We start from the raw sequence: 13,343 nt of genomic DNA on the forward strand, positions 1-13,343 counted from the left end.
AAGTAATCTTGCTGTTTTCTCATATCCCTTCACTGTAAATGTACTATAGACGGTGTGCTGCCGTGTGTTATAGTCTCTTGTTACTATATGAAACACATGATCTATAAACCTATAGCTTCCAGGAACTCGGAGGACTCCCAGGTCACTCCTCCTCTGACAGCCACTCACTAACACCCGCGTCACCACCCTGAGTTACTCCGGCGTCCCGTTGTCACTCTTGCCTCAACCTAGTAGTTGAGTGACTGGCCCAAAGGTTTTCATGACTGTTCCTCCTACATTCTCCCGTGCCTTCCTCCTCCTCCTCCTCCCTTTAATTTTCTCCTCTCTACGCCACTGAGCTGTCTGGAGTTCTGACATGTTGATTTCATATTTTATTAAGTAGGTTGTTCAGCTCCTTGGTAAGTGATGGTTTGCCACAGCTATCAGGGTAGGGATTTGACCTTTACTGACGTGTTGGTTCGAAACGATGATTCGTTGCTTACTTCACCGTTGGTCCAGCTCTTCATAAAGGATTGGTTTGACTCTTGGCCAGGCAGCTGGTGTTGGTAGTACACATAAAGTGTAACGCCATTGTTCGATTATTTAGTTTGTCCAGAGAGATATTGTTGTCCTGGTTTGGGCAATGGGTGAGTCCAGTGTCAGCCAAGCATTGCATGACTCGTAATCCAGGTGTGGCCTGGCATATAGACAGGGAGGAGCAAGGGTGTCGTTTTGTTATTTCGTCCCTTGACTGGGAAGAGGTATGGATGATTCGACTCCTGTTTGGGAAATTATTTTGGGTGGTTCGACTCCGGGCTAGTAAGTGGTTTGGTTCAAGCAGAAGGTTCGTTCAGTGTTGATGGAAGTATTTTGATCTTGGATGATCACATAGTGACTTGTCTCCCTAGTCAGTGATCTCAGTCTCTGATCAAGCCAGGCTTCGTTCTGTAAGGAAGAATTCGTTCACCCGTTGGTTCAGTAGTGGTTCGATTGGCAGTAAGGCATCGAAACAGCCTCTTCAGGACAGTGGTTAGATGTACAAGAATACAATTAAACACAGTCTGGGTAGGCGGAGGTTCGATCTTACTGCCTTTACTGCCGGGCAATAGTGGCTCAAAGCTTCGGTGATCCGTGAGACTTTGCTCAATAAGCTAGCAGTTCGCCTCTTAGCTAGTTCATGGATTTGATTTCCGGCGAGAAGATGGTCGACCTTTTGCTGTGAACGTACGAGTTGCTCATCAGAAAGTGTCACTTTGCCTGTCAACCCCAAGGAATTTGGCGGAGCTACAGGTCTTTTACCAGTGATGGTGGCTTGATGATGTACCATGGCTTGCCTTCCCTCACTGACATATAACCACTAGTGGAGCCTGTCTGGCTTGTAACAACCTGCCTAGCCAATAACGACTGTTGTCTAGCCTGTTAAAATCACTGTCATGTCTGTGACAACCAGTCAGGCCTGTAACGACCACCGTCTGATCTGTAACAGCCACAGTCTGGCTTGTCACAATCTGTCTGCCCAGTAACGACCACAGTCTGACCTGTAACGACCATTGCCACCGCTGAAAGGGTCTTGGCGTCTTCCACATTGCATGGTGTTGCCCCTTAACCAGAGATTGAAACTCCTTTTTACGTCCATTTTCTTCCTTTTTTCATTTTGTAATGTAAGGTTTGTGGCCAGCGCGGTGATGGCACAAGGTGGGACGGGGTGGGGTGGGAGGCGGTCTCTATCCTCTGGTTGTAAATAAGGTTTGGTTCCTTCCTCCTGACGTGGTTTAATGATTCTTCTCTCCCATCATTAGCAAGTTTGGCGTTTCTTTGTTTTACTATTCCACTTAATATAGTTTACTTTTCCTCCCGTCCCACTAATTATGCTTCACTATGTTCCCTTCCATCCCAGTAACAAGGGTGTCTGTTCCCTTCCATTCCAGTTACTAGGGACCTGTTTGTTTCCATGTGTTCCAAGACCTGGGGTGCTGGACGTCTGCCTCTAATGTATTAACTAATGAGTTGATAAGTCTTGGCGTACCCAAGGGTTGACCCCACCCTCTCTCTCCCTTTCCTAATCACTGGCTAGGTGGTTGTTCAGCCAATTACCAACCTGTAGGTGCTGGTGTTCCCCTACCTTCAGTAATTACCCCCTTGCAGTCTTGATTAACAATAGGCTACTTTCATTTTCCCTTTGCTGTAATTAAGGGAAGCTCCACCTGTGGCCAATTTTAACAAAGTATTTTTCTTTCGCTTTACACAAGTAAATGACCCATTCCCCCCTAGCTCTACCCTGTTAACTCGTAGTTAACCTCTTCTCCAATCAGGAACCCCCGTTGTAACGAAAAATTATCGGCCTGTCTTTATTGAAAGAAATTGTAACATTGTAGTTCCTATCCTTCCTTTGTAACCATAAAGTTGTTATACCCCAGACGTAACGGAAGGACCTTGTAACAAAGGGTTGTGACCGAGGTAGTGACCAGGAGATCGGGTCACAGCCAGGCTGCTGCTGCTGTGATCTCACCTCACCCGACGTGACCTGCCCCGAGGAAGGTGACCTGGGGGTCACTTAGCAATTGCTTGTTGTCTGATTTCTCTTCTTCCCCTTGTCTGTCTCTCTTTCCTCGGCTTAGGTCCCTGTAAGTACTGTTTTTCTATATTTATTACTTCTTTATTATTATCATTATGGCTATGACCAGTGCCAAGGTTATAATGTTTTTGTCTATATTTTTTTGTTCATGTCAGAAATCATCCACTCCTCATCCACACATTTTATCACCATGCCGCACATTGACACAAGCAGTTCATACATATTACATATTTGATTCATGGTATGTATATATATATATATATATATATATATATATATATATATATATATATATATATATATATAATCCTTATTTTCATTATAAGACATAAATGTACATTTGTTATTTAATGTTACAAGCTGCAAGCCACATGTAGACTACTGAGGCTCACACAGTACAGCCATCTGTGAGTCAGATGGTGTGTCACATGGTACATCCATCTTTGAGTCAGATGGTATAGCTACCTATGACTCAGGTGGTGCGTCACATGGTACAGCCATCTGTGGGTCAGATGGTGCGTCACATGGCAGTATTGCCAGCTCATTTATTACCTCATTGTGTATAACATCTGTTATTTATACCTCAGTAACTGTTAAGTGCCTCTCACGTAACAGTAGCATGTTACCTTTTTGCCCGTCACATCAGAACCGCATTAACACTTGCCCGTCACACCAGTAGCACAGTAACACTTGCCCGTTACACCAGTAGCACAGTAACACTTGCCCGTTACACCAGTAGCACAGTAACACTTGCCCGTTACACCAGTAGCCCAGTAACACTTGCCCGTCACACCAGAAGCACAGTAACACTTGCCCATCACACCAGAAGCACAGTAACACTTGCCCATCACACCAGAAGCACAGTAACACTTGCCCGTCACACCAGAAGCACAGTAACACTTGCCCGTCACACCAGAAGCACAGTAACACTTGTCCGTCACACCAGAAGCACAGTAACACTTGCCCGTCACACCAGAAGCACAGTAACACTTACCCGTCACACCAGAAGCACAGTACAACACCAGCGCATGACGTTATAGTAACATACGGGTACCTCCATGTCACAGCAAGGTACACGTCACGCATTTCCTCATCACAGCGCAAGCTCCGCCACACCACAATGTTACTGTCCTCCCATCACTCGACATTACCAAAATGGCACGAGCTCGTCCCACCAAACTTACATATAACCGTCACAACTTCACAGCAACCCTGCCGGTACGCCTCACTGTAACATAACCGTCAACCAGTAGCCATCAGGTACCATGCAGTAACGCGTTATCTTCCCCTCACGAACGTTACAGCTCATAGTACGATGTGCGGCGTGACGTTACAACGACCTTCGTCACGTGTAACTGTGGGTCTTAGTGGACTGCCTCTGTGTGGTTCCATCCACACACCTGACCTTCCCTCCCGACCCTCCACACACACACACACACACACACACACACACACACCGCCAGATTAAGACTAGGGACCCAGTCTTACAGGTAGCATCACTGCTTGTGCGTTAAAGATCTCGTACAACACCTCTTCTAGCAAGGTCCTGAGCAGGAGCACTGAGCGAAACCTCGGTTGCAGACGACAGCGCAGAGAGGATCTCGTGTCACACCCCCGGATGTAGGTTCTTCATGACCGACCGTTCTCTGTAACTTACCGGAGCCTCGACGGTAAACTCATATTCCACAAATTCTTTCCCTGACGGCTCCACTCGACTGTAATTTACTTTGAGAAAATATCCTGTGTTGATTGGACTCGAGTCTCGACGCTCGTGCACGGGCTAATGCCTGATAGAGCAGCCTTCGTAATTGTAAACACTTCCTGAGGGTAATATTCCTTAGGCTGTTGAAGGTTTTGCCTGGCGTGGGAGTCATGTTATTTGTCATGTGATGCGAGAGTAAGTGTAAAGCCAGAGAGCGAGAGAGCTCATTCTTGGAAACATCTCGTCTGGCTTTGTTTTCTTTCTCGTAGACACTAATTACTCGGCCTGGGGCTTGTAATGTGCTCAGTAAATTGCTCCTCCTGACGTGAACATAACGCTCACGAGACTAATGATATGTCTGGCATAATGCCCTGCCCGCCCTCCGCTCGCCAGCCATAAGTCTCAATGGCTTACTGGCTTAATGCACTACCTGTGGCTCAGTAGGCCGGCCACCTGGGTTACCCTGCTACAGACGTGGTTGTTCCGCCGCCTGGGATGTCCGTTGTCTGTGGATTGTTGCGCCAGTTAGTGGGTAATTAGCTCACTTTCCTCACCGCATGGAGTTAGGAGACCAGCCAAGCTGATCATACGGTTAGATTATGCTGAGCGACACTACCAAAGTCTCACTACACCAGGAGAGAGGCATTGTTACCCCAGCTTATCTGGTGATGACACCAACTGGGAAGTACTGCATGGCCCAAGTTTAACATACTACCTGCCCTACTCTGTCTAACCTAACTGGAAATACTGAGTTTTGCTGTATGACTTTAGCTTTAATATACCACCGGAAAGACAATATTACCTGGAGGCATTCGTTGGGAAACTGTATATACATAACTGCTTTTAGCTCAGTACGCCCGTCTGTGAGCCTGAACTGGTGCTGCCTTTTTCTCGAGTTCCGAAATATTGTTTGCGTCTTTTCACTCCCACCTACAGTGCAATGGCGCCATTGAATTGTATCTGTCTGCCGGCATTGTTGCTCACCTCCAGTTTTGCGCTTGTATAGTGTTCGTTTTACCTGGACTGGTGTGGCTGTGTCGTCCCACGTCCCTCATCGTGGGTGCTCCTAGATGGTCGAGAGCCGTCGTTGGCGCGCCCCAAAATTGTGGCCAAAGTTTTGCTACTGCGTATTCTGGCGTACGCCCACTTTGCCTCGCTCGATGGCTGGGTTTCTCCACCGCCGCGTCCATTCACAAGAATATTCCTTGAATATTTGATACGGTATCGGCTAGGAACGTATATTCCTCCCCTCCCCTGCGGGATGTCCCGGGCGAACACTATAGATGGTCTCAGGTTTGTATAGAGCGCGTGTGTAGCCCCTACACCAGCTTGATGAAGAGACGTGGGTTCGTGTCTCCTGACTGGGAACCTGAGATGGGAAAGAGTATCCCGTAGATCCAGGCTTATACGGTCATCGCTATCGTACGGAAAAAACATATATGTTTCTGTTTCTTTCATACATGATCGCCGTTTCCTGCGTTATAGAGGAATATTGTTTGTTCCGTTAAAGCTGTTGAATACAAGATGGCAGTCAAGCTCTTTGTGGCCACACCCGGGCGGTTTAATGTGTGTGTACTGGACCTCCAGAACAAAACATTTTGTAGATAGTAACTTGTGTACATATTTCCGTTTATTGTCGAATATTCTATCGATGAAAAGTTGGCGGGTTGCCGTATCTATTAGGGTAACTTTGTAGACAAATAGATATGAAGTCGTTCCACCTTCCGTATTGACTCCCTAATCCTACCATACACATGTTCCCATAGTTGAGCAACGTCGACTATCTATAGGTGTTCATCATGTGTTATTACGTGGTCACAGTAAGCAAGGGTTGCTATAGATATTAGTTGTTGTCTACATTTAATCATGTAACTCGGTGCCACGGGGACGGAAGGTGGTATATGCACTAAAAGCACCTTTAATTTAATACTCCTGAATCTACACGGAAGGCGTCGCTCGAAACTGTACCGTTGTACTTGCTGGACGAAGCCACATTGGTTAGTGTTTAGTGCGTGTGTTGGTAGAAGCTGAGCCTTAGTCATGGAGTTGGTGGAAGGTGTACAGTACCCCTGTGTCAACCTGGGGCCCGGTACAGCTTCGATCGGAGGCGGGTTCCGAGACGATGGTGTGCGAGTTCACGTCTCTTGGATGGCCGGGATGTGATCGACTTCAAGGATAAACTGCTAATAACAAAGGCAGAAGGATGAAGTAGAGATAGTGAAATATAAACAAATGTAAATTGGTTAATATTCCGAGGACGGGCGAGGGAAGGGGGCGTGGGGGAACCTTGGGTCCGACAGCGAGGCGACCGCTCCATCAACCACTGTCACTAACTGTGTAATTACTGGACGCACAACCCCACACACGCACGCCCGCACGCACAGCTACCATGCCCTGTTAAACACGTGCTACCACACTGTTGAACTCTGGTTACCACTCACTGTTGAACACTGGCTGCTACACTGGTGAACACTTGCTTCCACATATCGTTAACCGCTCGTTACCATTCACTGTTCAACATCCACTACCACACATTATTAAACACTCGCAACCACATGCGCTTTAACGTTCACAATCACACATTGTTGAACGCTCACTGTCACACACTGATGAACACTTGCTAACACACACTACCACACCCTGTTGATCACTAGGTACCTCACATTATTGAGCTCTTGATACCATGAATTGTTGAACACCCGCTACCACGCACTGTTAACTCACAACCACATTAGCCACAACATGAAAATACTACAGACTTTACCACCGTGTGTCATGTACCACACACACTTCACCACATAGCCTTACCATGTAGAGTATACCACGTAATGATCCCTACCAGGCAGCTGTCCCCGCCACAGCAGAGGCACATGAGAGCCATTACCTTTACCACATTACACCAGACCATCTCGTCACCACACCTACCACCATACCATGCCATCACAGCATCTCACCACATACCACATGATCGCCTCACCACATACCAGCCACCTCACCACGCCATCGTCTGTCACACCACTACCATCACATCACTCCATCACCTTACCACACTACTTCAAGACCAAACCACCTCTCACCACACCACACTACTACTACCACACTTCACACCACAGTCACCTCACCGCCACCATCTCGCCACATTTCACCACAGTGCACGCTGCTCGTCCATCTCTGAGCCAGTTACCAGCATGGGTCTTAGGCACCATTAGAATCAGTTTCTTGATATATTTACCACTAGAGAATGAGAAGGTAGCCGTCAACTAGTGCCTAGATGGTTCTATCATTGATATATATTATTATTTTACTCTACTTTACACACGATGATTCAGTTATCTTTATTTGTGAACTCGTCTGATGACTAATTATTGTTATTATCCTTTGCTACTGTTCAGTCAAGTTAGTTTAGCTTAGATATTTTTATTTCGGTACTTGAAGCGAAGCTTTATAGCTTTAGTGAATTAATTTTGCTATGCTTGTAAAGAGTTATAATGTATCAAGACTTGTTAGCTGATGCGATGTTAGATGCAGAGAGGCACATGAGCCAGACTTTGGCCATGAGAGATGCAGAGCCATGTGTGGAGTGGGTGACGTGCATCACTCGGCCCCTGTTGACCAGGTGCCGCAGCTCGTGGCAATACTGCCACTGGCTCGTGAGCACCTTCACTCTGGGTCTGTAGCCCCCACCACCCTGCAGTCTGTGTCCTGACACCCTCCTCCCCTCACCACACCCTCCCCCCATCACGTACTCCCCTCCCTCACCCCAGAGTGATTTAACCACCCCCGTCCCCATCACTGTCCATTCGAAGCATTCTTACATTTCCCCATTCACTACCCCCTACAAACTGTTCCCTGAATGCCAGTTCACGTTTCCCTCACATATTATTATTATTAGCCCTTCAGAGCCTGACCATAGTGACCCATCATGGTGTCTCACCAGTTCACTATACACTTCATATCCAGTGATTATTGCTCTTTCTCCATGACCTTCCTCCGTTGGCCCTTCACTACCGCATTACACCGACCCTTCAACAGCCTTTCTAACGACCTGCTCATTGACACCACGATGCCCCTTCAGTGTCACCTCACGTGGCCTCTCCAGTGTCCTTCGCCGGCCAGGGACGCATCGCTTCCCCCCCCCCCCCCCCCATGTTTCCTCGTGACACCAGAAGTGACCCCTCCCCCACCACCATCACTGTCATCACCATCACCACTGTCGTCACCATCACCCTTGCATCACCACCTCGATAATCCCCTCTCCACTTCAGAGAGCAAGGATCCCCCTACTTGTAAGATAAATGAGTCATGAATCAATAAGGATATGAATCCTCCAATATTGTAATCCTTCAGGTATCCATCCACGTAGTATGAATACATCATCTTCATCATAGATAGTATATTGCATATCTATATAGATCTATCATGCCTGGATGTTAAACATGCATATGTATGTATAGATACCTTGCCTGAATTCTTTGTCACGTTCTTACTCTCCTGTCTCCTGTAGAAACTCTCTCCACAGATCTTGTGTGAGGGTTGGCAGCTGCAGGCTCGGCTGATTCACCGTGAGCCTCTTTCCTTCCACGGCCAATGTTTAGCACTCTTTCCCTCATTGTTTTTTTTTTCTCCTCAACTTCTACAGCCTGTCTTCCTGTAGTAAGAGGTAGGTTTATCATCACTATGGACAACACACGACATTCATTTTCCAAAAGGCCCGACCTTAAAATGGCAGCTAATGCTCGGGTTCTGTGGCTTTTGTTATTAGCAAAACAAACATTTTACTCCACTACATCCTTTCTTCATCACTATGTTCTACTGATCCATGTGTTATATACGCTTTTATAGACGTACAGATATTTATTACAACAAATGTCTCCTGTGTATTGATATGTTATTATTCCGTACAGAATTTTGTTTATTATGAGCGGAATAGTTGTTATTTGGCTGTGTATAACATGTGTTCTGTATTTTATTTTACCATTTCTCGTTTGTTGATAAAACTTTTATCCTAGAGTCGGTCGTATTGTATAACACCTTATATACTAATTGTTCATCTGTTCATAACATTCCTTTCTTCTTGAGTTGCTTGTTACGTTCACAATTGTTCTTCCACAACAGAACTCCCCAACCGATTGTTGTCCTCCCCAGCAAATTGTTCTTCTCTCCTTACACACTGCTCCTCCTCCCCCAGCAGAGTGTTCGCCTGGGGTTTACCCTCGGTATGGCTCGGTGCAGGACTACGTGTCTTCTGGTGTCTGCCTGTGTTGGTCATCTCTGCTCTCGTCTCTGTGTCTGTGTTTCCAACATTGACTGTTCGCATGTGGTCGTCTCCTTCCTGTGGTTCAAAATTCCCGTCATCCATACCATTACGGTCATGGCCTGTACCTCCCCACATAACTTGCCTCTCTTCATTACAGTTATATAATATCAGGTTGGCGAGAGCACTTACTTACTGGCCAGCTTCCTCAACTTCCACCATGTGTTACCCAAGAATTGCCTTGTTTCTCATCCTCAACTTCACCATTACTTTGGCTCTGTGTTGCCTCCTGCTATATCATCATACGTCATCACCCTTATTTATTGGCTTCTGTTCTTGTGTCTTGTACGGATAATTTGTCGTGGGATTCTGCACTTACGTGTTAGTCTGCTTCCCACATCTTGAATTTTACCTCCACGACTGTACCTACCTACAGCCAACCACTGACTCTCCTGCTGGCAGAGACTCTGCACGACTGTACCTACCTACAGCCAACCACTGACTCTCCTGCTGGCAGAGACTCTGCACGACTGTACCTACCTACAGCCAACCACTGACTCTCCTGCTGGCAGAGACTCTGCACGACTGTACCTACCTACAGCCAGTCCACTGACTCTCCTGCTGGCAGAGACTCTGCACGACTGTACCTACCTACAGCCAGTCCACTGACTCTCCTGCTGGCAGAGACTCTGCTTGGTGTCACTCTACACCCTCACTTACCATGGTGTTTACACTTGCCACACACTTAAAACTCTCCTAATAAACTGCCATTTCCTCTCCTCTGTTTTTCTGTTTGTGTCGCCAACTCCTTCCTTCACAGACTATTTGACCTGTTCTCAGTAAACACCTCCAGCCAAGGAGACCTGCATATATTTTCGTTCCTGTGATATGAACCATTTGCCTCTCAGCATAAGAACACTGTCGTGAAACACCATATAATTATTCAGAAAGATATGGGTAAAGATATTAAGCTTGAAAATCATTTATTTGTAAGTCATATTAAACCTCTAATGACTTCTTTCAATAAAGACAGTAATGTATCCAACTCTTATTAATACATTATTGTATTCATTATACAACTGTTCTTCCTGTATGATTTTAGCTGTTCTTGATCATTTATCAAGTTAAAGTATTGCTGATAAAAATTGCTTGCTCTAGTATTTTCTCGTCGACGTAAAATTAATATTTTTAACAAGTTTCACATCGACTTGGAGAAAGTTCCGAGGTTCTCTTGTGTTTGTATTTTAATAAAAGAGCGGCAGGTGTTTAAAAGATGGCAGGCTATTGTTTTACGTCACCAGGGTCGGCCTCTCCGGCTTACTTATTATTCTCTCGCTATAACAAAAGACTCTCTCTCTCTCTCTCTCTCTCTCTCTCTCTCTCTCTCTCTCTCTCTCTCTCTCTGTGCACAAACCCCAGACGTTCTCATCCACTCCACACAACACCCCCGCCTCCCTCCACACTCCTACCCCAGACATTGGTCGATGCTCATCCTCAATTAGCCCATTTTTACCATTAACTCATATTTCCCCATTATCTCTACCAGACCCCCCTAACGTCCATTAATTAAGGAAATTGTACTCATAAAGTAACCTCTAATGGCCGGTTAGTTGTTCCGGGACTCATTGTATGTTCGTAGTAGCCAATTACCTGAGCCAGTTTTATATATTGTGAACTGGTTTGTAGTACGTAACCCTTTGTAAACACAACCTCCCCCCCCCCCTTTTCCCCTCCTTGATACACGAGGGATAGAGGAACAGATGTTAGGTACTGCCATTATCACCAATTACCCAACCCCTCTATCCAGTATCATAAACAGTAGTTTTCTAGTCTTCATCCTCATTAGTAAAGTACATTATCCCATTTGTTAAATCTATGAAGCAAACCAGTTTCCATCATTTACTTAACCTCGTTAATTATTATATTTCCTAGCATCTTCCCATCCAATTTCCTAAACAAATCCAATTAGAACTATATCCAGGGATTTCATTTTTCTCTTCCTAGCCATCATCATTTTCATGATTACTTTTATTTCTGAAGCCATCATTCAATTTTCTGACCACATCTTTCTGACCTGATACACAAGCAGTACACTGAGTTGATCACATGTGTGGTAAGTTATCTGGTAGGAGACCCTTTAACTCCTCCCCAGAGAGAGTTGTGACGGCTCTTTATGTATGAAGTAATTCCACACGCTTGTCTGCGTCGTAGACCGTCCCTCTTCACCACCAACCTGACGGACTTGTAACTTGTCATCACACAAGATGGATACTCTGGCTGGCTCCCCAGGTGTCCTCCAGTACAGTTCAAGACGTGCAGTGTCTCCCGCAGTGCACGTCTGAAAACCCTTCTTGGATGTCACAGTTTCATCTTCCTCTCGTACCCCTAGTCCTCCCCAGGGTTATCCTCCCCTACGACACTCCACATCTGAAGGTTTCCCCGCCATCTCGGTTGATGTACACTTGCTCAGCCATCCGTAACGATCATGCGCCATTCTGGTAAGACTCTTCAGTGTAGTCATGACTCATGGATACCCCACACTGACACCTACGTCCTTAGCTCATCCTCCGTGACACCTATCCTTCGCCACGCCTATCCCACGATCGATATGGTGGTGCCCTTCCAAAGTCCCTACAGCGTATGCAGGATACAGCCCGCCCCCCGCTAGTCTTGTGAGAGTGTTGGATGTGATTGTTGGTGGCTGACTGACACATGTTCCCCGGCCTGACCTGCAGAAGATGCACGTCTACAAGAAGACCCTGCAGGCGCTCATCTACCCGATCTCCTCCACCACGCCCCACACCTTCCTCATGTGGACGGCCACCTCACCCACCTACTGCTACGAGTGCGAGGGCTTGCTGTGGGGTATCGCCCGTCAGGGGGTCCGCTGCGTCGAGTGCGGAGTCAAGTGCCACGAGAAGTGTAAAGATCTCCTCAACGCTGACTGTCTGCAAAGTAAGTATGCCTCCTTCTTTTCCTTTCTCTGCCTCACCTACTAACCTACAGTGTCGTAACTCTCCTCCCCGTTGTCTCCAGGGATGATCCATCGGCAGAAGTAGTAGCCTTAGGCAGCCGCGTGCTGTCTCTGGCTACGAGCAGACCACCAATGGTCATGTATCTTGTGAACCCATGAAATGTGCTTCCTTTATGCAGCCTCACGTGCCAGGTAGGGTCACGCTGGGTGTTGATCTCATCATAAGTTTGCAGGGTGTGTGTGTGCAAGACCTGGGGCAGACATGCTCACCTGCACCAAGCCTAGCACATCGTTAACTACCTCCACATTAACTTCAGTATGTTAACCTAAGTCTCCCATGAATGTAACCAGACTTAGCATCGTTTCCCTCTCTACCCAAGATATGTAAACCATTGAATAATTTCTCTCCATGTAAATTTTATAGTCAGTTAACGTGTGTTCCTCCCGTAAATTCCTTCCCTTTTTATTTCCACTGATCTCTCATCTCTCACTTCCCTTCTTATCGCCCCTCCCCTCCCTCCCCCCTTATAGACCTAACAAAAGTCCCCCCTACTCCCCCGGCAAAGTTGTATAATGTGCTAAGTTTGCGGGCGCGACCTCTCAAAGAAGTTTTCTTGGCCAAGTTTGCAGGGCAAGTGTCTCTCTAATTGCAGTGTTATCCCCAAGTTGGTCTCTGCCAGACCTGTCGCGACGCTTTGCATGTTATCAAGTTGGTCTTCCTCAGGATTGTCGGGGAGTCGAGTCCCTGAGCCCAGTGTATCTTACCTCCAGCAAGATCATCAACTCTCACAGTCCCTTTGACAGTCGAAAACATTTTGAACCGGCCCCATTGTCTTGGAATTTACCTTAAAACCTGGTT

General features: G+C 46.5%; 1 protein-coding gene across 12 annotated transcripts in view; it reads left to right on the forward strand.

Moving 5' to 3' along the window:
* The window catches only part of unc-13, an 820,923-nt gene that overhangs the window by 724,551 nt on the left and 83,029 nt on the right, over positions 1 to 13,343 (forward strand). For all 12 annotated transcript variants that reach the window (XM_071690929.1, XM_071690930.1, XM_071690920.1 and 9 more), the window contains one exon: positions 12,246 to 12,465. In XM_071690929.1, coding sequence (XP_071547030.1) covers positions 12,246 to 12,465 — 220 coding nt within the window. The remainder of the gene's footprint in view (positions 1 to 12,245; positions 12,466 to 13,343) is intronic.

Source organism: Panulirus ornatus, chromosome 49 (assembly GCF_036320965.1).
Source record: "Panulirus ornatus isolate Po-2019 chromosome 49, ASM3632096v1, whole genome shotgun sequence".
NCBI lineage: Eukaryota > Metazoa > Arthropoda > Malacostraca > Decapoda > Palinuridae > Panulirus > Panulirus ornatus.